The sequence below is a fragment of the Rattus norvegicus genome, chromosome 1 (assembly GCF_036323735.1).
Source record: "Rattus norvegicus strain BN/NHsdMcwi chromosome 1, GRCr8, whole genome shotgun sequence".
NCBI lineage: Eukaryota > Metazoa > Chordata > Mammalia > Rodentia > Muridae > Rattus > Rattus norvegicus.
The window spans coordinates 232,027,499-232,051,592 of record NC_086019.1 but is presented as its reverse complement, the minus strand read 5'-3'; the positions used below and the strand labels follow the sequence as shown (position 1 = coordinate 232,051,592).

At 40.3% G+C, this 24,094-nt stretch overlaps 1 protein-coding gene and 1 long non-coding RNA gene across 16 annotated transcripts in view; one reads left to right on the top strand and one right to left on the bottom strand.

Annotated features, from left to right (window-relative positions):
* Nucleotides 1-4,921: 4,921 nt before the first annotated feature.
* LOC102556915 (uncharacterized) lies at nt 4,922-14,575 on the bottom strand. Of its 5 annotated transcripts, none has more exons than XR_010061227.1 (4): nt 14,150-14,550; nt 9,336-9,541; nt 6,144-6,281; nt 4,922-5,183 (listed from the first exon to the last, which is right to left on the bottom strand). It is a non-coding gene; the product is annotated as an uncharacterized LOC102556915 (long non-coding RNA). The 5 variants fall into 5 exon arrangements; XR_005499603.2 differs by having other exon boundaries at nt 9,464-9,541; XR_001836106.3 differs by lacking the exon at nt 4,922-5,183 and having other exon boundaries at nt 5,907-6,281; nt 9,464-9,541; nt 14,150-14,575.
* Zng1a (Zn regulated GTPase metalloprotein activator 1A) overlaps nt 12,279-24,094 on the top strand; it is a 44,664-nt gene continuing 32,848 nt past the window's right edge. For 3 of the 11 annotated variants that reach the window (XR_010057544.1, XR_010057529.1, XM_063273745.1), the window contains exons 1-4: nt 14,504-14,811; nt 18,054-18,140; nt 20,159-20,255; nt 22,207-22,298. Coding sequence is in view for 9 of the 11 variants with exons in the window: in XM_063273745.1 (XP_063129815.1) it covers nt 14,661-14,811; nt 18,054-18,140; nt 20,159-20,255; nt 22,207-22,298 (427 nt within the window). In the remaining 2 variants the exon portion in view is untranslated. Of the gene's footprint in view, nt 12,509-14,503; nt 14,812-18,053; nt 18,145-20,158; nt 20,256-22,206; nt 22,299-24,094 lie in introns of those variants that run through there. The other 8 variants (XM_006231192.5, XM_063273627.1, XM_006231191.5 and 5 more) reach the window with 5 other exon arrangements.

The window sequence follows — 24,094 nt, the reverse complement described above, 5'->3', positions numbered from 1 at the left end:
TGTTGACTTTGTAGACTAAAGTTCTGCCCATTGCTCTGAAAGCAACACTTAGAAGGATGACAAGCAGTGAACACACATACTGCTCTGTTAGCCATCTTCTCTCCCCTGCTCTCCCTCCAAACGGAACCACTTAGCAAACGACGCTGCATTTTTCTCCTTCGGATGAAAGATGTTTTAGAGTTAACACATTTTACTTATTCTAATGTTTATAAAATTTTAACTTATAATCTATATACAATATTTTATAACAATTTTGTTCTAAATAGCAGTTTATTTGATATTAATATTGATACTCCAGTGCTTTCATAATTGTACTCAAAATATATATTGTCATTCACTTTTTTGCAACAATTTAATGTATTTTAGTGTGTGCGTGTATATGTATATATTCTATATATTTTGGCATATATAATATTTAGCATATATAGTATTTAATATATAGTATATTATATATATTAATGTATATATATTTAGTATATATATAGTAGACACATACATATATGCATATATATACTGTAATTTTTGTATATAAATCCATGACTGCTGGCAAATTCATGCATCTAGCAAATAATAAAATCAAGTAGACTGTCCCCAAATTCTTCTAGTGCCCTCTCTTGTTTTAGCACATTCTGACTTATATAAAATAATGGACTTGACATTTTCATATGAGCTATAATGTATTTTGATCATAACCACACTCACACACACACCAATTATGCACCCCTTTTCCCTATCCTTTATCCCATTCTCCCTCTCTCCCCATTCTCTCCTCCACCCTCCCTCTCTCTCCATGCTCTCCCCAACTCTCCATGCTCTCCCCAACTCTCCATGCTCTCCCCAACTCTCCATGCTCTTCTCCCCAACTCTCCATGCTCTTCTCCCCAACTCTCCATGCTCTTCTCCCCAACTCTCCATGCTCTCCCCAACTCTCCATGCTCTCCTCAACACTCCATGCTCTCCTCAACTCTCCATGCTCTCCCCAACTCTCCATGCTCTCCCCAACTCTCCATGCTCCCCCCAACTCTCCATGCTCTCCCCAACTCTCCTTGCTCCCTTGCACTCTCATGTTCTTTTGTTTTCCTTCTGACTCTGTGTGTGCACATGACACCTGTCTTCTAGAGTCTACCTTACTTTGCTTTGCACAACCCATATCCAGTTCTATCCATTGTTGTGAAAAATGATGATTTTGTTCTTCTTATGGCTAAATAAAACTCCACTATGTATAGGTACTTTATGTAAAAATCATTTTTTCTGCTGGCAGGTACCCAGGCTCATTCTGTTCCTTGGCTTCTGTGAACTGGGCCAAAATAAGCCCGGATGTGTGTGTATGCTGATTTGGATTTCTTCAGATATATACCCAAAAATATTACAGCTAGATCATGTAGGAGTCCTTTTGCTTTTTGTTTGTTTGTTTTTGAGCAATTTCCACACTGGTTTCCACTTCAGCAGTAATTGACGTTCCCACGAACTGTGTGAAGGTCCAACTCCCCACGCCTTCCCAACCTTGCCTGGATTTGTTTTTCCTTTCTTCATTACAGTTATTCTGACTTGCATGAAATAAAATCTTGAGGGAGTTTTGAGTTGTGTTTTATTTTTCTGGTCATTTCTTTTCCTGTAAGAGCTTTTCAGTTCTTTTGCCTGTTCGTTGTTTGGATTATTTGTTCTTTCTGTGTTTAATTTTTTAATTATTTATATATTCTGTATAACAGTCCTATCAGATAAATAGTGGGTAATATTTTTTCTGGTCTATAGGTTATTTCTTCATTCTGTTCTATCTTTAGCTGTGAAGAGACAGCTATAATTATTAATTTGATGCAATACTATTAATCAATCCTCGTCAATATTTCCTGGGGCAACAGTATATCTTTTAAAAACAATCTTGGGTCTTTTTTTTTCTTAACTTTTTATTGGTTCTTTGTGAATTTCACAACATTCATTCCAGTCCCGCTCATCTCTCCCCCCCAGCCCCTCGTACTCATTTTCCACCCTTGCCACCTCCTACCTAATAGAGAAAAAAATCCCCTGTAGAAGTTGCAGTGTGTCATAGTGTGTCCCACAATTTACTCTTTTGTCCACACTTCTTTGCTTGCAAATGTTCATTGCAATCCAATGGACATATGTCTGCATGGGTTTAAACCCTGCTCCTGGTACCAAATTCTGTCCTGTTAGGGTTTCTACTACTGTGCAGAGACACCATGACCAAGGCAACTCCTATAAAGGACAACATTTAATTAGGGTTGTCTTACAGGCTCTGAGGTTCAGTCCATTATCATCAAGGTGGGAGCATGGAAGTATTCAGGCAGGATGGCACAGGAGGAGCTGAGAGTTCTGTATCTTGACCTGAAAGCTGCTAGAGGAAGACAGACTTCAAGGCAGATTGGAGGAGGAGCCCACCCCTACAGTGACACACCTCCTTTAACAAGGCCAAACCTACTCCAACAAGGCCATACCTCCTAATAGTACCACTCCCTGGACCAAGCATATTCAAACCACCACATTCTCCATGGCCCTCATTTGCTTGTTCAAACACATAAGTCTATGGGGCCATACCTAGCCATAGCATAATGCAAAATACATTTACCAACTTCAAAAGTCCCCATAGTTTAACAGTTTTAACAATGTTAAAAGTCCAAAGCTCAAAGTCTCTTCTAATAGTCATCCAATCACTGAACTGTAATTCTCTATAAAATCAAAATGCAGAACACATATCTCCAACAGAAAGGATATACATTACCATCCCAAAACATCATAGTGAGGAGATGCTGGTCCAGAGCAAGACCAAAACCAGCTGCATAAACTCTAAACTCTACATCGCCATGTCTCCATGTCTGATGTCAAAGTGCTCTTCAGATGTCCAACTCCTTTCATCCTTTGTTGACTGCTGTTCGCAGATCTGGCATTCACCATCAACAACCTTTTTCCTCCTGAGCTGGTTCCACTCCCTGTTAGCAGCTTTCCTCATCATGTATCCCACAGTTCTGGCATCTTGAACATCCTGGGGTCTCCAAGTAAACTTCACCTTCACAGCTTCCCCACCCCCCAATGTCTGAGAGCCACACATGATCTTCTGGGCTCCTCCAAAGGGCTTGGGTCACTTCTCCAGCTCTGTCCTCTGTAGCACTCTGGGTTCTGGTTGACTCCATTCTACTGTTGGTGATCATCCCATGGTATTAGCATCTCTAGCACACTGGGTTTTGTCCAATGCAACTAGGCTTCACCAATAGCCTCTCATAGGCACCCTTTATGGTGCCAAGCCTCAACTTCTTTGCACAACCCCTTCCGCCCTGGGCCATCAACTGCAACTGAGGCTGCACCTTCACCAATGCCCTTCCCTGGCCTCTTACAGTGCCGTGACTCAGCTGCTCTCCATGACCCCTTCATACCTTCAAAACCAGTATTAACTGGGTTTCTTACACATTACCAAGTCCAGTTGCAGCATGAGGTACAAGCTTAGCTATCTCTGGAATCTCAAACACTTCCCAGACTTCACCTCAGTGATGCTGGTCTCTTCTTAATCTTAATTGACTCTAATTTCTTAACTCCAGCTAACCAGTGTCAATTGTCCCAGTAGTTCCTTCTATTCTTGATTCTAAAGCCAAAGCCACATGACCAAAGCTGCTGAGTTCTATTGCTTGCTGGAGCAGGAACTTGCCCCCACCACCTTGTTCTATTACATTATCACCAGCTCTCTGATTTTTCAACTCCTTCATTGGCTAAGGAGACCTTGCTCTGTAGATTGACCTTGAACTCAGAGATCTGCACTGCTCTGTCTCCTGAATGCTGGCATTAAAGGCATGTACGACCATGCCTGGACTCACCTGAACTCAAGCTTTTCTTTACCTGGGACTTGCTCTGTACCACGCTGGCTTTGAGCTCAGAGATCTCCTTGCCTCTGTCTCCTGAGATTAAGGGCATGTATGGTAGGAAGCCTCTGGCTTCTGGTACTCTATCAGTACTGGAACCTCACTGGGACTCCTCTCAGATATCCTGTTGTTGCCCTGTGTCATAGAGATCCTGTAGCTTTGGTTTTGCAGGACTGGCCCCTTCATTCACTCCAGCAGTTCATAGATGGGGTGGGTCAATTCAAAGTCCTGGATCTGGGCCTAAGAAGTATATGACTGGTCTGCTTTCCAGTTCTCATGCCCCCAGGGTTGGCTCACCAGTAACTCCCCCACAGACTGCCTCACCAAGCCCATTCCTTCCCCTTTCCCCACCTCTCATCCACCACCCCTGCAAACAGTGCCAGCTCTATCCTGTTGCCCAGATGCAGGGTCCACTCTCCCAAGTATTATAGCCAGCAAGGGGCAGGGCTAGTTCTCCCACTGTCATAACTCCAGGGCCAGCTCTCTGACCGCCATAAGTGGCAAGGGAGGAGAGAGAGGATGAGGGGAGCTCTCCTTTGTCTATACCACCACCCTGCAGACAAGAGGCGGGGCTGGCTCTCCTGGACTCACTACAACCTTCACATGCAGGGTCAGCTCTGCTGTGCTGTTCAGGTGAAGGGCAGGGCCTGCTCTCCATCCTGTGTTTTAAATCTAACATTTTGATGTGATTTTGCTCAATATTAAAAGAAATTATAACTGATCTCTAAATTTGCATCTTTAATTTTAAGAGCATTTGAGCAAAGCATAATGCTAGTGTAAACCCTTCTCAGAGAAGATAATAGGGCGAGTGTAGACGTTCTGGAGACCTCAGACACACTCTAAACAAAGAGCTACCCAGATGGGGCCAAGGTCCAGGTGGGCACTCTAGCTCTGCTGATAGGTTTGTTGAATGCACACTCTGTTTTGGTTATGATATTTTTTTTCTTTTTGGAGCTGGGGACCGAACCCAGGGCCTTGCGCTTGCTAGGCAAGTGCTCTATGGTTATGATATATTAAGTTGTTTTCTCAATGTTTACTGAGAATGAACAAGTCAACCGTTCACTTTAGAGTTTTATTCAATCTCACTCTAAATCATGGAATGACCATGAAATTACAAAATGCATGCGGAGTACATTAGTCTTATGCTATAATCCAGAGGGTATGAGTGCTATAGGAATTTAAGTTTGTATTTAAGGTCTAGATGAACGTTTCACATCTTACAGCGTGGGTTCTTTTATTAATCAGAATGCTTCGGGGCTGGGGTTGAAGTTCAGCGACAGAGTGCATGTTAACAAGCATGAAGGTCTGCGTTCAGTCTCCCTGAGACAATGAGAGTATTTAATCTGAGACCTTTCTGCTCCACCCTTTTTGTCTTTAGAGGTTGCTAAAATTAAACTTGGTTCTAGCAACTTTCACAATACAAAGCAAAGCCTTACTCTAACCTATTTAGCTATTTCCATTTAGAAATTTGTAGCGGGTTCTTGGTCAGATTTATTGAAGTGAGCATGTTTTTTCTTCTGTAAAGTAGGCCTTAAACCTGATCCTAAAGCCATTGGTTAGCCATGTAATGTTCGTACCACTATAGCATCCATGGGCATAAGCCTCATTCTTATGAGAAGAAAGCATCAACAGTGCATATTTTCATATTTCATGGAAATAAAGATCCAGAACAAAGCCTACCTGTACTTATTTATGTTATAAACAAACAAACAAGCAAATACATGGTGACTAGAGAGGTGGTTCTATAGCTAAGGGCACTGACTGCTCTCCCAGAGGCCCTGAGTTCAATTTCTAACAGTCACATGCCACATAGTGGCTCACAACCACCTGTAATGGGATCTGATGCCTTCCTCTAGTGTGTCTGAAGACAGCAACAGTGTAGTCATATAAATAAGAAATCTTAGAGATATAGGTGTATGTTAAAATAATATGGGGTTGGGGATTTGGCTCAGTGGTAGAGCGCTTGCCTAGCAAGCGCAAGGCTCTAGGTTCGGTCCCCAGCTCCGAAAAAAAGAAAAAAAAAATAATATGTAGCAGCCAAGCTATAGGTCACATATTTAAACTGTATTGGCGTCCGTTCATCGGCTCACATTGATTTTTTTCAGTAGCAGAAAAGAGAGGACTGACAGTGGTGAGAGAGACTGCTGTTTTCTTTAAACATTTTATCAAGGGGTTATACGTGCTACTCTAAAGACAGCTAACCAAATAAAAACCTCACAGTGGTCATGACTAGTTTCAGAGGCACAAACAGAACTTTAAACAGCATGCAGCTTCTATTACCCTCTTCTGTGGTTTAGTGCAGTCCTCAGGAGGCACTGACCACAGTAGTGACTGTTTCCAAGGCGCCGTTCCACTTCCTCCTGTGTGTAGCTCTCATCATCAGTAAGCAGGATGTGCTGCAACCATCACTCCCACATCCTAGACAAGAGGACGAAAGGAGAAATGAAGAAAGATGCCACATGCATATGTCCCGTAGCCAGAATTTTCTCAACTTGGACACATATAGATGCAGAGGAGATTGGGATAGGAGGTCTTCGCTTCTGGGAGACATCCACATAGTTTAACCATCAGGGTTTAGAAGTAAAGAAGACAGAATATTCAGAACCTGTCTTTCTGGATCTTGATTACCTCACAGTATAAGATTTTTCATTTCCATCTACTTACCCCCAAGTCTTACTCTTCTTTATAGATTAATAGAATCCCGCTGTGTATGTGTACTATATATTTGTCATCCACTCACCAGGTATGGATGTATAGGCCCCTTCCACTTCCTAGCTATTGTGAATAGAGCACAATGAGCAAGGACAACCAAATGTCTCTATAGTTGGGTAAAGAGTGCTTTCATGGTTTCTCTTCTTTGCAGGTCTTCAGAGTATGTAACCTGGAGGAACTACAGAATCCAGGAAAAGTAGACTGGGACCATGACAGGCTGTGGGGCAGGGGAAGCTCTAGAGCGGGTTTAGTAGGACATCGGTGCTAAGAAGGGGGAAAAGAGAAAAACAGAGCAAGTTTAACTGGTGAGGGAGGTATGCAGAGGAGGGAGAGAAAGAGAGAGAAGTTAAATGGCACTGGGATGTTTGAAAAGGCCATAAGGGAACAAGTTATTTTGTAAGCTCACTTAAAAATACACTAACGTGTGTGTGTGTGTGTGTGTGTGTGAGTGTGTGTGTGTGAGTGTGTGTATGTGTGTGTGAGTGTGTGTGAGTGTGTGTGTGTGTGTGTGTGTGTGTGTGTGTGTGTAAAATTTATATGGAATTACCCCACATGGGGCGATAATGCTCCCCAAGAGAGTTACAGACTAGGAAAAACCCAAGTGCCAGGCAAGAGACATCGCCTGTTATTTTGTCAGTTGTAGGTTGGGGGATCCAAAGGTCCCCCAAACAATATAAGCTAATTGCCGTTGTCTTTGCTTACCTCACAGAACTTGAAGGTAAGACCCTATTGTTGAAGGCTAAGACCCTCTTGCTTCAGACACAGGCCTTGGAAGAACCAAGCTGACCTGGAAACTTCTTCCCTGAAGACAAGCTCTCCTAGCATCAGAAGATGCTGTGCAAGCTGCCAAGACGAGGTGTTACCAATGGACCTACCCTGCAGTGAAGGCCGGGAATCGGAACAACGATCGGTGTAACACAACAGTGAAACTTTTTTTTTTTTTTATTCTTTTTTTCCGAGCTGGGGACCGAACCCAGGGCCTTGCACTTGCTAGGCAAGCGCTCTACCACTGAGCTAAATCCCCAACCCCAACAGTGGAACTTTTATCTTAGGGATAACCAACAGCTTTTGGGTTGGACTTAAAGCTAACTCGCAAGGAGTGAATGTGTGCTGGTTATTTCTTTGTCACTTTGACACAGTCCAAGGTCACGTGCAAAGAAGGAACTTCAAGTGAGAAAATGCCTCCGGCAGACTGGCCTGTAGGCAAATCTGTGAGGTGTTTTCTTAATGGATGTGGAAGGGCTCAGCCTACTGTGGCTGGTTCGACCCCTGAGCACATGGTCCTAGGTGTTATTAAAAAAAAAAAAAAAGCAAGCTGAGGCAGCCATGAAGAGTAATCCAGTAATCAGCATTCCTCCATGGTTTGTTTCAGGCCCTGCCCCACATTCTTGCCTTAAGTTCTTACCCTGACTTCCGTTCACAATAGACTACAAGCTGTGAAATAAAATAAATTCCTTCCTCCCCAAGTTGCTTTTGGTCATGGTGTTTATCACAGCAATAGATGGCAAACTAAGCCAGAACTCATACCGGGGATTGTAAACCTAGCCAAGACCTTATGGCCAGAGATGTCATAGACCCTAGCAGAGAGCATGCCACGGCCATTTTCCTAAGTCAATCTAGTTTCCGACTGTACTGTATACTAAATACTTGTACCCACAGTAGTAGCAGCTCCCACATTTCTGCATAGTCGGTAGAGGCTACTACAGAGATCCACCCCCGGTAAAAATACAGACAATAAGTGATAGTGGGATGTGTATCCCCAAATGATATATACACGACCCAACCTCCAACACTCAAGGCTCAGAGAACATCATGAAATAGGAGATGGTAAGGTTGTAAGAGCCCAGGGTCCAGGATGCCTGCTGAGAGAACGTGTCTTCTAGATACCACAAGGATATCGTACTCAGGGAATCTCAACTTACGTCCTTGCTCTGCACAGTGAGTAGACATGGATGGAGAAAAACTTCATAAGGCCTCACCTGTAGGTGAGGTAATCAATGGCTGTACGCATGCTCGAGCACATGCGTGAGCACACACACACACACACACACACACACACACACACACACCAATACGAATTATAGAAGAACAGGTCATGAATTTGAGGGAGGGGAGATACTGGAGGAGTTGGAGAGGGAGAGGAAGGGCTTGGAATGATGTAAATAGAGTGTATTCGTAAATGAAAATTCTCAACAATTTTTTTTTTTTAAGCAGAGAAAGGGAGGAGGAATAATAAAAGTCCTTAACTCAGGAACTCTCCAGTTAGTTCAGATAGTCTTTGTACCACTGAAACAGTATAGTTATACGTAGTGGAATAAGCATGCTGAAAGTTGCTAATTTGAAGAAATTTCCTTAAAGAAAAACCATTTAAAGAGGCGAGAGACGGAAGTGGCTTGAAAAAAAAAATCTTTGTCGCTATGAATTTGGAGCAGTCCACACTGAGACTCGTGGGCAGGAAGGAAATGTTAAATTAATAAAAGGAAGTACATTAATCTTAAGAAAATTTCATTCATCTTTCACGTTCAGTACAATTTTGGTGGCTGCTGTGTTGTGAATTTGTCCCCTAAATGTATACAGTTGAAGTTTAATCACCAGTGAGATAGTATTAAGAGGTGAGGCCTTTAGGGGTGAGTAAGTAACAAGGTTTGTCTTCATGGATGAGATTAATGATCTCATAGCTTCTGGTCATTTGCCTGCTGAGGTCATAGCACATGTCTTCTCTGGAGTACACAGAAGTCACATCTTCATCAGACAACAAACCTGCACATGCCTTGATCTTGGACTTCACTGTCTTAGAACGGTGTGAAGTATTTTCTCTTACTTGCACGGTCCCCAGTTCTGTGTCGTGTTTTAACATCATGAAGGAACTAAGACAGCGAGGAACTTACTCAAAGGGAGTTGAAGGAGTCAGAAGACACCAGCCTCCAATTCAGGTAGCACCGTCTTTGCTAAGTGAGTTGAACACTCTTTAAGGGAAAGAGAGAGGAGCATGAGGAAGAGAGGCAGAGAGCTCTCATTCATTTCTGTTTTTATTTACACTCAATAAATAGTGACCTTATATTTGCATTTAAGAAACACTCCTATGTGCTGGGAGTATACTTCCTTAAACCTATAAATGGTAGACAGTAAAATGTAAAGCCACAAATGTTAGTTTCAAATTTTTATTGATAAGAAGATATTGCTTAAACTATCACCCTAAGCAATTACAACATAAATTACTTCACATTCTTTTGTCTTGTGCAATACAATTCCTTGCTTAATCCTATATTTTACAGACGATAGTGCCACCCTCTATCTAGTCTGCCTGCAGGCTCTCGTTAGTGTTTGGTTTTGCCTTTGAATTTGTAGGAAACTGACTTTTATAAGTGACTGGCATGTAAGCTAAGCCTTATTAATGATAAATTACTCAATTACCCCAGATTTAAAAGTATTGCCAACAGCCTTTGAAAAGAAGTCATACATCCTGAAACATGGAAATGTATGGATTTCATCGGCTAGCCACTTTCAATATTCTAGTGAGGAGATCTATTTCTTTCGAGCAGCTGTGTATTTTCACACAAGATAATCAAGCTCTGAGTTCCAATAGTCAGCTTGAACCAAGGCAGTCACAGGAAGAGCTGCCAATACTCTGAGGCCTTCCTGCACTGTTCCCAACATGTCCATGTGCAAACAAACTGGTAAACATTAAACATTTATAAAACATTGTGTTTGTTTTATTTGTTAACTAAGAAGAAGTGGACTAATTGTGAAACTCTCAGTTTCCTTTTCTCTAAGCCAGGAGCTATGACTGGCCATGAGGGTGCCTGTGCAGGAAGTTTAAAAAAAAGTGAGAGAAAAAAGAAAGGCCAGTTGGCATTCTTTCCTCTCAGATTTAGATGCAGTCACAGCATTTACCTTTTCTCATGGCGAAAGGTATAACTATTCAAGGAAGGAACAATGGGAAGTGACAGGGAACTATGCCCAAGGATTTTGATAAAGGAGGGTGACTGTCACAAAGCTGAGCTGCTAGAATGTAGGCTCCCTGGGAACTTAACCTGTTTTGTTCCTCACTAGAGGGGATCTTACTCCGCAAAGATCACACACTGCTCAACTGATAGTAATCTGTCCTTTCCTTTATTCTATAATCAAATTCTCCCCAGATTTGATTTTTTGGGTTTGTAAAACCTAAAGAATTTGTTATCTGGTTTATGTTTTGTTCTGAAAGCTTTCAGATCCCTGGGTTGGAAGAACATGAAATTTCTGGTTAGGCGGATCTGGAGTGAGCCATGGAGCTGCTCCTCACTGTTTTATGACCGTGAGCATGATACTTCATGCCCTTAGTTTAGTTTCCTGTCTATGCCGTGGGCATACAAGCAGTATTTACCTTACAGTTAAATATATTTAATATGCTTGATGTGATATTCATAGGGACTCCACACAGCATAATTATTGATGTTAATATTGTTTTACCATACTCCATTGACACTAAATAAAATAACAAAGTTAACCGTGGAGGGAATTTTAAGATAAATGAATAACTGTCATGCATTCTACCATATTATATGTAGGAATTGTTTTTGCTTACTTTAAAAGACATTTTGAATTGATCAATAAGAACAAAGGCTCACTTAGAAAGATGGTTAAATCTGTTATGCTAGAATAAAGATCTAGAAAAAAATCAGATTTAGTTACCTTGGGAGAACTGAGGCTCCAAATATTAGAATTATTAGATTAAAATCTTCCTTTTCAGCTTTATTTATAATAGTCAGATACCGGAAACAACTACAATATCCCTCAACTGAAGAATGGATAAAGGAAATCTGGTACATCTACACAATGGAATACTACTCAGCTATTAAAAAGAGAGACATCATGAATTTTGTAGGCGAATGGATTGAACTTGAGACTATCACCCCGAGTGAAGTGTCCAGACCCAAGGGTACAAGTGTGGTATGTACTCATTTATAAGTGGACATTAGCCATAAAGTACAGAATAGCCATGCTACACTCCACAGAGAAGCTAAACAAGAAGGAAGGTCCAAGCAAGGAAGCTTGAATCTCACTTAGAAAGGGGTATACAACAGTTGTAGGTGGCAGATGGAGGGAGGGAACTGGATGGGTGAGGGGCTGGGGGAGGTTTAGGATCAGGATCATCAGATGTGGGGAGAGACAGGAGAGATGGCCAGATGGCCATGAGAATGAATGGAAATCTGCAACGGTGTGGGTGTGGGTGTGGGCGTGGGGGGGCATCTTCTAGAGACCTGGGATAGGGAGACTAGCAAAAATCTATAGGGGTGGCCTTAGCTAAGACTCACCACAGTGGGGACATGGAACCTGAAGAGGCCACTTCCTGTAGCCAGGCAGGATGCCCAATAGTGCCATAGGGACACCAACCCACCCACAAAAAATTTGACCCCATATTTAACCTGCCTTCAAGAAATGCAGGGATGGAGGGTGGAACCGAGGAATGGCCAAGCAATAACTGGTCCAACTAGAGACCCATCCCATGGGCAAGCACCAAGCCCTAACACTGTTGATGATACTCTGCTATGCTTGCAGACAGGAGCGCAGCATGGTTGTCCTCTGAGAGGTTCCACCCAGCAGTTAACTCACAGAGATGCAGAGACCCACAGACAAACAGTAGACGGAATGTGGGGACTCTTACGGAAGAATAGGGGCAAGAATTGTGATCCAGAAGGGGATAGGAATTCCATAGGAAGACCAACAGATTCAACTAACCTGGACCCTTAAGGCTCTCAGAGTCTGAAGCACCAACCAAAGAACACACAGGGGCTGGACCTAGCCAGGCCTCTCCATGTGTACCCCGGTCTTCGTGTGGGTCTTGAACAACTGAAGCAGGGCTATCCCAAAAGCTGCTATTGCCTGTTTGTGGGAAATGTTCTACTAGCTGGGCTGCCTTGTCTGGCCTCAGCAGGATAAGAAGTACCTAAGCTGTATGTGGGGCGGGGGAAGGGGGGTGCTGGGGGTTGGGGGATGGCAGGTGTGGGGATGGGGGGATATACCCAGGGGGACTTTCACTCTCTCAAAGGAGAAGGAGAGATAGGATGTTGGGGGAAGAACTGTGGGAGGAGGGCACTGGAAGGGGGGACAGTGTTGTAATGCAAACAAATTTGAGAGAGAGAGAGAGAGAAAGAGAGAGAGAGAGAGAGAGAGAGAGAGAGAGAGAGAGAGAGAGAGACCTGATCTTCTGGAATTCTGCTCAGTTACTAAAGTGAGAAAAGAAAATGACAACTCCATACATTCCCTGGATAATTTTTTTATTGGAAAGGATATGCAAAAAGACTAAAAGACTAAAGGAACAATTTTTACCAAGTTATAAGCCTTACGCTTGCACCTGAGGTTAGAACTTTAAACTGCTAAAATTATCAATTCTCTGTGAAAAACAAAACAAGAAAATCTGGCATAAGGTCTGAGCACACGATTGCCTTGATCTAAAATAGTAGTTAAGAGATAAAACTCAATGCAAGATAAAACTGACTAATTTAGTGTGCACAATTCAATGTGGATTCAGAGTTCTTCTACCATAATGATAATCAAGTTTAGAACACTTTTTACTACCCTAAAAACGAATGATGCCTACTAGCAGGGACTATTTATTAAACCCCTAGTTTGTAGGAGTCACTAACCTGTTTTCTGTATCTCTAGATTTGCCTGTCGTGGACAAACGATATTAATGGACTTGCAGAATGTATAGTCTTTATGAATGTCTTTATATTTTAGCATGCCTTTGAGATATGCTTAGGTAGCAGGTCACCAGTACTTTGTACCTGTTCCTCACCAATTAATTTTCCCAGTCTAGATATATCACAATTGGTTTGTCTATCAGTCGATGGGTGTTTGGAGTACACTGAACATCCAAAGTATATAACTGATTAAAACCTTGTTTCGTGAGTCTGGAGAGATGGCTCGGCATTTACGAGCACTAACTGGCTCACAACCATCTGTGACGGGATCTGATGCCCACACAGCAATCCTTGCTAGCCCCTCTTAAGGCCTGAAATTCAATATGGCCAAAACACATAAAAAGTTGCTCAGTCTTGTTCAAATCCAAGGAAATGCAACTGATGATCACACTGAGGTACTATTTTGTATTTAACTGGTAAAAGATTAATATCTGCTAGTACCAGCACTACACCAAGGTGATCTCTTATGTTGTTGGGAAAGTGCATGAATGTTTCAAAAGGAAACAAAACAGCAACACCTGATAACAATTGACAGGAAATTCAGTAGTGAAGCTGGAAATCCAGCAAGCCCCAAGAGATTATACATTGAATGGTAGAATGGTACTCTTTTTTTTTTTTTTTGAAATTGAGAAACAAACAATGGTCAACATTATTTATGTGCATGTGTATAAGGACAAGCCATAATAAACACATAAAGGAATGTTCAGCATTCCCAAGCAGATCCCAATTCACGATTGTAGCTAGTATGCTAGGCTGGGGGAGAAGAGGTGCAACTTAATGTTTTTAGGTTAGGGGAACTGTCAAGGAGTCCACTATAAACAAATACAAAGGAGTCCAGAGACTAATGAGAATAGTATGAATCAACAAATACAATTAATGATGTGAGTTTACCTTATATCCAAGTAAATGAGAAAGGTTACAGTTTACAGCATGACTTCATAATCACTCTTTTTCCATGTGAATGAAAAAAGGTGGACTTCATGAGAATAAAATATGTCAACTTGAGAAAGTCTGTTCTGTGGTGAAGCTGCCCAAGTCCTAACCGGTGTTGCCTCAGCCCTAACAAAAGATAGTAGCTAACTGCTGGAGCCCACTACAACTTCGAGGCATGGGAGCTCCTAGCGTCCTAACAGTCAAGTGCAGTTTGACTCGGGGGTGTGTCTCGCTCTATAGGGGGCGTGCCATTGTGCTTGGGGGCGTGTCTATCTCTGCGTAGGGGCGTGCCTCCCCGGGAAAGCGTGTCTAGCTTCCGTTGTTGCGTGGCTGGAGGGCCGGCTGTTCCTTAGAGTCATGCTAGGCGACGCGTTGTGGTGACGCCATCAGCCCCGCGCCGACCGAATCCTGTCGCGGAAGTGCGACTGGCGGCAGCTTTTTAGCTGAGGGGTGGTGTACTGCCGGCAGCATGTTACCTGCTATGAAAACCGTGGAGGCGGAAGAAGAGTACGCGGAGGATTGTCCCGAATTGGTCCCCATTGAGACCAAGCACCAAGAAAAAGAAGAAAATCTTGACTTCATCATTAAGATTCCAGTCACAATTGTCACCGGGTATTTAGGTAATTAACGGGGGGCTGCCGTGTCTCTTCAGGCACCCGGGCCTCCTGGCCGTGGACGAATCTTCGACGTAGGGGCTGGGGCCTCTCTCCTAGCATTTTCAGAGGCGGTTTTGAAACCCAGACTCACCTTTTAATTTTGTGGCCTCTTTGATAAGTTGTCTTACATTTGTGAAGCTCATCTCCCCTCAGTTTAGAATGGAAATAATAAAAATCACCCGAGTTTTCTCATCTGAAAAACAAAACAAAACAAAGCAAAACGGTCTATTGTTATTAAAGGATGCCCTGATCAAGAAAAGGAAAGGAAAACAAAGGTGCGGTCTGTACATTGTTTTACACCTTGCTTAGTGGATTGCATTTCATAGGAATCAAACTCTTCCAGCCATTAGTAATATGTATTTACTGTCCTAAACTACCCACCTCCCATTTTGAGGGCTGCTTGCAAAACACTGTAAGAGATTGACTTAGAACAAGACCTTTGTTTTGAAAACTTTCCTAAGCTGGGGTCTTGAGGACACACAGGGGATACATGAAAACACATATATTTGCGAACATGTTGCAGTTTTCTGAAGGACAGTTCATGTGCTTTTTTTCTATGCAAACGTTTACAAATATCCTTTTAAAGCATTACAGTTAACAGAGGGGAACAACAAATAAGTGACTAGAAATGTAGAAAAATAAAAATTGTGGAAAAAAATATGAATCAAGTGGTACTCTCGTTCCTGTGTGTTGCAACAAACAAACTGGATGTTGGTACACCCTTTATATACGACTAAGAAATCAAAACTGGTGGTGCCTCCACACCACCAGTTTTGTCCCTTCTAGAGTCAGACCAAGGCTATTCTAGATTTTACTTGGGCTTCATTTTTATAAAGAAATAACATTTTAGATTCAGACGCTACTCTGTAGAAGCGGAGCAAATTCCTTGTCCAAAGAGTATACTTCAGACTTGCCCCTTTGCCTTTCTACATTTTGCTTACTGATAGGTGAAAGGAACAGTATAGGTAATGGTCTGAAGCTCCTTGTTACTGACTGAATCTAGGGCACGGTTTGCATCCTTTGCCTTTTGTTTTTGTTTGTTTGGGTTTTGTTTTGTTTTGGAAATACTGGGAACCCTGTCCCACTAGCCTCCTCCATTTTCATATTTTTGCACCTATTTCTCTGGCTTCCATCCTTTGGTTTCATTTCTGTATAGTTTTTAATGTCTTACAGACATTTCCATACTTAACGTGTCCAAACACTAACATCTTCTCAAATCCTGCTCCTGAGATTCCCAACCTTCTGCAACACCAACAGTGTTTCTTCCTAACTACAGTAGTCCTGAGTCTCCTTGCTCTTTAATGTATCTTTGTGCTAGCCCTACCTTTTACTACAAAGTGTTAGTTTGATTGTTACATCCTTTAGTGGGTTCCACTTGGATCAAAATTTAGATTCCTTAGCAAGAACTCCAGGACTTCTGTGATCTGGTTCCTGCCTACCCCTTTAGCCTGTCAGATGGCCCAACACATTGAATTTACTTCTTAGGTAGTTCTTAACCTTCCTCATGCTATAGCCCTTTAATACAGTTCCTTGTGTTCTAGTTAAACACCCCACCACCACCATAAAATTATTTTGTTGCTACTTCATAACTAATTTTGCTACTGTTACAAATTATGAATATCTGATATGTAGGATGGTCTTCGGTGACCCCTGTGAAAGTCATTTGACTCCATCAAAGGGGTCAGGACACAAAGGTTGAAAACTACTGTCTTAAAAGTACTGCTTAGAATAATTCTTCCTGTAACTACTCTAGCTAGATAGCCCTTTTAAGTTCTCCATAGTATTTTGTATGTCTCCTGTTGAATAATCAACCTGCAACAAAATAGCTTTCTAATTTATACCTAAGTCCTCCATCATCTTCCCCCACTTAACATTTTTAAGCTCCATGGAGGCAGAAACTTCAATTTGGTGCATGTTAGATGCTTTTGAATGAATGTGAGTTATATTACAATGTCCTTTTCTTCATAATGTGGTTAATTACTAAGCCCTAATAAATCTCTTACATTCATAGCTTTCAACTTTCTCATTGGCCTATACATAATTATGTTCAAGGCCTCCTGCTTTAAAAATTTCCTCATCGTTCTGTGTTCTTAAATCTGTCTCTCCTACACGATTATGTTGAGCTCCTCAAAGCATTTTTTTTTTCTTCTTTTTTTCGGAGCTGGGGACCGAACCCAGGGCCTTGCACTTGCTAGGCAAGCGCTCTACCACTGAGCTAAATCCCCAACCCCTCCTCAAAGCATTTTAAAGAGTCATCTCTTCAAAAAAGGAATATGACTTAAAATGTTGAAGATATTAGTACCCTGATATTCCCTTACTATCTCCTAGTTATACCTTAGGAAATTTGCAAATGAATTTTAGTAGACATGTGCAAACTATGTGTAAAAACATCAGCATTACTGCTTGTGACAGCAAAATATTGGGGACAATGAAAATGGCCACCTACATAAAAATGAATGATATATTCCAATAATTGAACTGCTGTGCAGTTAAGGTATTGTTTAAAGGTATTTTTAAAAAACCTATTTCATTATGAACTTGGGAATTTTGGTTCACAAGATTAATTTTTTTTTTCTGCTTGAAATGAACAAACTAGGTCTGTTATGCCACCTGCTGGATAAAGTTAGTGTAGTCTTAGGAATTTCTCTCCTGAGTAGGCTGCTGTGTATAGTTACTACCTCTGTATTCTGTTTCATAGAATCAGTTTTACAAAAATAGACTGCTTAAGCATGTTAAAAGTAACTATATAGGCAACCTGAATTTATAGCTAGTTCATGGATGTTAAAATAAGTTGGATAAATTTAGGGAAGTAACTATTTTTACTTAAGAAAGGGCATATGAAAGAAATTGACTTTTTAAAAATAGGTGACATTTCTTAGAAGCCATAATTCATTAACTTTTTAATGAATATAAAATGTAGACACCTTTCATTGCTGTATAAGTTATGAAGAAGGTATTATTTTAGTCGTATTAAGTTAGAAAACTGCCTCAACTTGTAAGATTATTTGTAATTATGTATAAGATATGTATAAATAATAATTTCAAAGTTTTCAAAGGTTTTTTTTTAGTCTCTTCTGTAAAGTCCTCTGTATTGTTTTTAAGTAAAAAAAAGGCACATAAATTCGTAGAAACACTAAGACATTTTACATTCTTTTTGTGTCCTCAAAATTAGTGTTCAACTTTGGTTGCTTTAATATATTTTATAGGTGCTGGAAAGACAACACTTCTGAATTACATTCTGACAGAACAACATAATAGGAAAATAGCAGTGATCTTAAATGAATTTGGAGAAGGTAAGTGAAGCTCAATAACTGTTATGTTCAGTAACATTTGTGACTCTTTATTCTACTGCTGCATTGATGCGCTGTACTTAAAGCTAAGATTGGATGGTATATAATATGAGGTCACTATAAATAGTTTCAGAAAAATAGGATTAATTTTTATTAATTAGCCCGTAGTGGCGAAAGACGACAAGAGAGGCCCTGCCCTCAGCAGGTGAGAACCAACTTCCAAAAGTTTGACCTACACATATAGTCCATCTCCATTAAACACAGTCCCCGCCCCATCCCCACCCCCCACCCCCACAAATAAGTAAAATACATTTAAAGAGATCGATTGATTAATTGTGGTGCAAGGTTTTCTCTAAGCTAAGAACTGCCTTTCTGAGCTATGCCTTCAGCCATTAAAAAAAAAAAAAAAAAGGAAGGATTTTTAATAGTGCTTTTTCTAGCTTTTTATTAATTAATATTTTATTGTACACTAGTTATGTTTACTTTTTATTTCTTACTGGTTTTCTTTATTTTGTAGTTTTTATGGTTTTTGACTTTTGCAACATCTCCAGAACTTCCTTTATTAATGTTTTGTATAGCTTAGTATTATATAATACTCTATCATCAGCCAACTAAAGCATGAATAGAAAATACATGTTTTTGTTTTGTTTGGTCTTTAAAACTTTTCCCTGGCATTGGTACATTGTATGTAAAACATCTAAAATCATTCTTATGATAAACATCTCATGTGTATTTTATTTCCCAGGTAAACCTTACTATAAGACTTTTTAATTGAATAAAAGTTTAATTTTTAAATTGCTACATGATACTTTAGCCAAAAACCTTTGTGGGAATGAAGCAGAGTCTTAATGAATATTTAGAATCCTGAACAACCTTAGAACAGGAACCACCGATTTAGTATGGAATTAAAAGAGAAACAGCCTCACAAGAAAAGAACGTAAATCTCAAAGGACTCAGCGTCTCAGTATAATTAGAAAGTGGACAGTAGATGAGAAGAAAAATGTTTTCAGGGTAGTTCCTTTATTAAAAAATGGGACTGAGCAAGTGAGAGTCCTAAGGAGGATGGAGACATATTTATCGTCTTCCTAGAACTTAAATTATTTGTTTAATATATTTTATGTAAATAAGTGGTTTTGCCTGTATGTCTGTTTACATACCACGTGAATGCCTGCTGCCTATGGAGGTCAGAAGACGGTGTTAGGTCCCCTGGAACTAGAGTTATAGCCAGTTACGAGCTGCCATATCAGTGCTGAGAATCAAACCCAGGTCCTCTGTAAGACCAACAAGTGTTCTTATCCCCTGAGCCCTCTCTTCAGCCTCTATTCATTTAATTTTTAAAGGTATTTTTAGTTCTGTGTACACGTGTGTGTTTGTGTGTGCAGGCCCTTGGAGGCCTTAAGTAGACCTTGACTCCCCTGGAGCTGGAGTTCCAGGTAGATGTGAGCCATCCACTGTTGAGTGTGGTTCTGGGAACTGAACTCCGGTGCTCTGCAAGAGCAGCAGATGCTCTTAACCACTGAACCTCAGATTGTTCAGCTCTTGTCTTACAGTCCTGAGATCAGGTCTCACTGATCAGCCTAGGCTGATGTGGCACAGTTGTATCTTAAACTGCAGATCCTTCTGCCTCCGACTCCTCAGTGTTGGATTACAGGTATATATATCGTGCCTGGCTCTATTTAAGTTTTATAGAAAGAAAAGTTGAAATCATCTAGCATACCATAATTTAAATATTTACTGAATTAAATACTTACTTTGGGTTTGATTTTGTTTGAAAGAAGAGGGATTCTGGCCTGCACCACAGAAGAGTCATCAATGTACTTCATGAGACTTTTAAGCCATTAGTAAAATGTGAAGTTTTATTGATTGTTTAGAGCTATGAAAGAATACATGTTCTAAGCTATAGTTTCTGTGTTATAATTTTCTGTTCAGAACTATTTCTGAACTTCCTTGGTTTTATTGTTTGTTTGTTTTTTGTTTTAGCTAGTGAACATAATATAAAAACTGTCTCTTTATATTTCTAGGGAGTGCAGTAGAGAAATCCTTAGCTGTCAGTCAAGGAGGAGAACTCTATGAAGAATGGCTGGAACTTAGAAACGGTTGCCTCTGCTGTTCGGTCAAGTAAGGAGTGGGTTTACTATGTGCCTGTTGGCTGACTTAAGATGTCTGCTGATTATATTTCCAGCTTCGATTTTCCTTTATAAATTTAACTGAATTTACTTATATAGCATGTACCATTGTATTTTTGGGTAGGATATAAATTTATTAGATTGTATCTTCTTTGTTTCTTGCTATTTTCCATTTGTTCTAATGTTTCTATTTTTTCCTTGGAATTTTAAAACTTATTTTCAGTGTCATATTTTCTATATAAAGAAAGATTATTCTGAGTTTAATGCATCATCAGTCTTATTTCCAAGTATTCAACCTCCTTTTTTTCCTTAAAATTTTTATTTTTATATCTGCCTGCATATATGTATGCCTGTGTACCACATTCATGAATGGTGCCCACAGTCCAAAGAGAGCACCAAATGCCTTGAAATTAGAGTTACAGAAAGTCGTAAGCCACTAGCTTGGTGGTATGACTTTAACTCTGTTTCTCTGGAAGACCAGCAATTGCTCCTACCCACTGAGCCATCTCTCCAGCCTCTAGGCATTCAACCTTTTTAAAATAAAAGAGAGAATAATCATGGGCTGTGAGATGTCTCTGTGGGTAAAGTGCTTCCACACAAGCTTGAGGACCTGAGTTTAAAACCCCAGTACCAACATGGAAAGCCAAGGATGGTAGTGTGAGTTACCCAATGCTGGGTAGGCTGGGACTGGTAGATCCCTGGAGATCCCTGGTCTGGCAGGGATGAAAGCTGATTGGTAAGCTCCAAGTACAAGTGAGAGACCTTGTCAGAAAAAAAATAAGGTAGAAAGATACCCAACATTGGTATCTGTCTTCTATGTACACATGTGAATTTACATGTCACTACACATGCTGATACATACAAGCATGTAAGAAAGAGGAAAGAACCAGCCAAGACTGATGGCAGAGTTGTAATCTGAGTTACTCGAGAGGCTGATACAGGAGGATTCTAAATTCAAGGCCTACCTGGGCTACCAAGTGAGTGAAAGCTAGCCTGGGGAACTTAGTGAGATCCTGCAACAACCAGAAAAGTAAAAAGAAGATTGGGACTGTAGCTAAGTCGTAGCAGACTTGCTTAGCATGTGTGTGGCCCTGTGTTCAAATCCTAGTAAGAGCATAGAAACAGAGAGAAAAAACATGTCTCAGCATACATTTCCAGGGGCAGTGTCTATTTTGTTTACTAAACTGCCATAAGTCCTAGAAGAGTACCTGATGGACAACAGCAACTCAGATAAATCATTTGATAAAATAAACTCTTGGATAAATTATCACAGTTACTACTTGTCCTATTGATTTTTCTATACAATAGCGAATTGTTTCTCCTGTTATTTATGATCTTAGATGTTTGACACTGAGTCAAACTTTTTGGAAAGAGGAAGTAGTTATAAAGTCTTTCTTAACCAAAAGGCAACACATTCAGTGTTTGGCCTTACTTTTGGTATTATAAGAATGAAAAATTGGTAATAAAAGCCTATAATGCCACAGTTTGGGGGGTGGAAGCAGGAGATTGACAGTTCCAGGCCAGGCTCAGCTGCATAGTTAGATATATTCTCTCTCTCTCTCTCTCTCTCTCTCTCTCTCTCTCTCTCTCTAAGAAATTATGTTGTATCCTAATTCAGACTAGAGTTAAATAGTAAGTAATGACATTTCTCTAATTTCAATTTAATCATTTTCCTTATTGAACTACTAAAGCTGTAAAATAAATACTGACTTCTGTTAGCTATTGTCTTGCTTTTTCTCATAATAAAGTATTAACTTATTATATCATTTCTATCTGTATTTGCACCTGTTTTTTTTCTTGTTAAGTATTGGACATTTTATTAGAATTTAAATTTGTATGTACTTGAGAGTATTTTTGTGTTGTATTGTTGACTATATTTTCAGATATTTTAGATTTAAAAATGTTTAGTTATTAGTTATTACTGTGTTTTTGGTATTTTCCAGGGACAATGGCCTTAAAGCTATAGAGAATCTGATGCAGAAGAAGGGCAAGTTTGATTACATACTCTTAGAGACCACTGGGCTAGCAGATCCTGGTAAGAAATGACATTATTAAACACCAATAAATACTTCTTTGAGACCTTAGAGAAATATTTGAAATAGGTATTTTTTACACATGTTTGTGTGGAGTGTGTTCATGCATGTTCAAATGTGTGGGGCTCATGTGTGTGCCTGTTCACGAAGAGACTCGAGGTTGACACATCTTCAGTTGCCTTCTTTCTTATGTATTGATGAAGCAGGGTCTCTCAGTGAAGTGAGTTTGTCACTTTGGCTGGTCTGGCTGGCCACCTCATTCCAGGGATCCCTGTTTCTGGCTTCTGTTTATTTACTTCACCAATGGAATTACATGTAGGTAGTCATGCTTACCTAGCTTTTCTGCGAACATTTTGGATCTAGTCTTTACGTTTGCACAGCAAGTCCTTTACCTGTCAAGCCATTTCGCCAGCCCTAGAACTGTACTCTGGATTTAATTTTTGTTGTTGTTCCAAGGAAGAGAAATTCTAGCTTGCCTCACAGGACAGTCATCAGTGTATGCTTGAGACGTTTAAGCTATTAATAGGATTTAAAGTTTACCAATTGATTTGGAGTCGTTGGTAGGAATGAGTTATGATTTTTGGTAGACATTTATTTTATCTGTATGTATGTGCGTGTATCATATGTGTTCAGTATCATATGTGTTCAGTGACCAAAGAAGCCAGAAGTGGGTGTTAAATCCCCTGGGACTGGAGTTATAGGTGGTCGTGAGCTGCTTGACATGGATTCTCTTGAGATCAAGTAGGGCAACAATGGTCACTTAAAAATAATTAGGTCCCAAATGTTTGTATAATACATCAAATGTTACTAGAATCAGGTCCCAAATAATTGTGATCTAGTGAAAGTGTAGAAACTTGGTTTGATTTTTAGCAATTTTTTTGTAAGCTTTATTTGAGGACATTTTCATTTGAAATTATTCTGTTCTAATACAGAATTTCCATAATGAATTTTATTTTGGTTGTTTAGTCTATTTTTCTTTTTAAAATTATATTAATTTGTTTATCTATTTATAAGGAAAGTTGGCTAGAGGGGATGAGGGAGGAAGAGGATAATAGAAAATGAATGAATATGAATAAGTGAGCATGAATATGAATTTGTATGCTGTGGTAAGTGTGGAGTTCAGAGGAGAACCTGTAGGACTCAGCTCTCTTTCTCCACCATGCTGGACGGCTTTCTCTCTTTACCATGTGGGTCCTGGAACTTGAGCTGAAGGTATCGGGTTTGGCAGTGTGCACCCTTGCCGACTAGGCCATCTCACTGGCCTCTAATTTTCTTTTTACTGTTTTTTAGTACCTTGCACGTGCTAGGTATGTGCTCTGCTGCTAAGCTATGCCCTATGCCCTTAACCCTGTTTTAATTGTTCTGGTGTATCATTGCAGCTGCGTTTACTCTGAGGAACCTTCATTTCCTTATGTTACTAATCCCCATACTTGTTTATCCATTCACTATTATTGTAAGCACATGTATCGGTTAAGCAGTGATGCTGTTTAATTATTCCAAAGTGCAAATCCTCCTTTTATATTACTCTACTCTTTTCTTGTGTTCAAGCTTGTTTTGTGTAGTATTGTTGCTTTCAAGTTCTTTGCTATGAAGAGCTACCTCAAACTTTTATTTGGTGCCTTAGACTATGTTTCCTTGAAGAATCCCTTGCCATTTGTCTGTCCTACTAAATTGCTCCTTCCTTTCCCTTCCTGACATTTATCTGTATTTATTTTCCTCTGCTGTAATCACATACATGCATTTGTGCCTGGTGTAGGAAAGTCAGAGGACTTTCCTTTACCTGTGTGCATTGATGAGG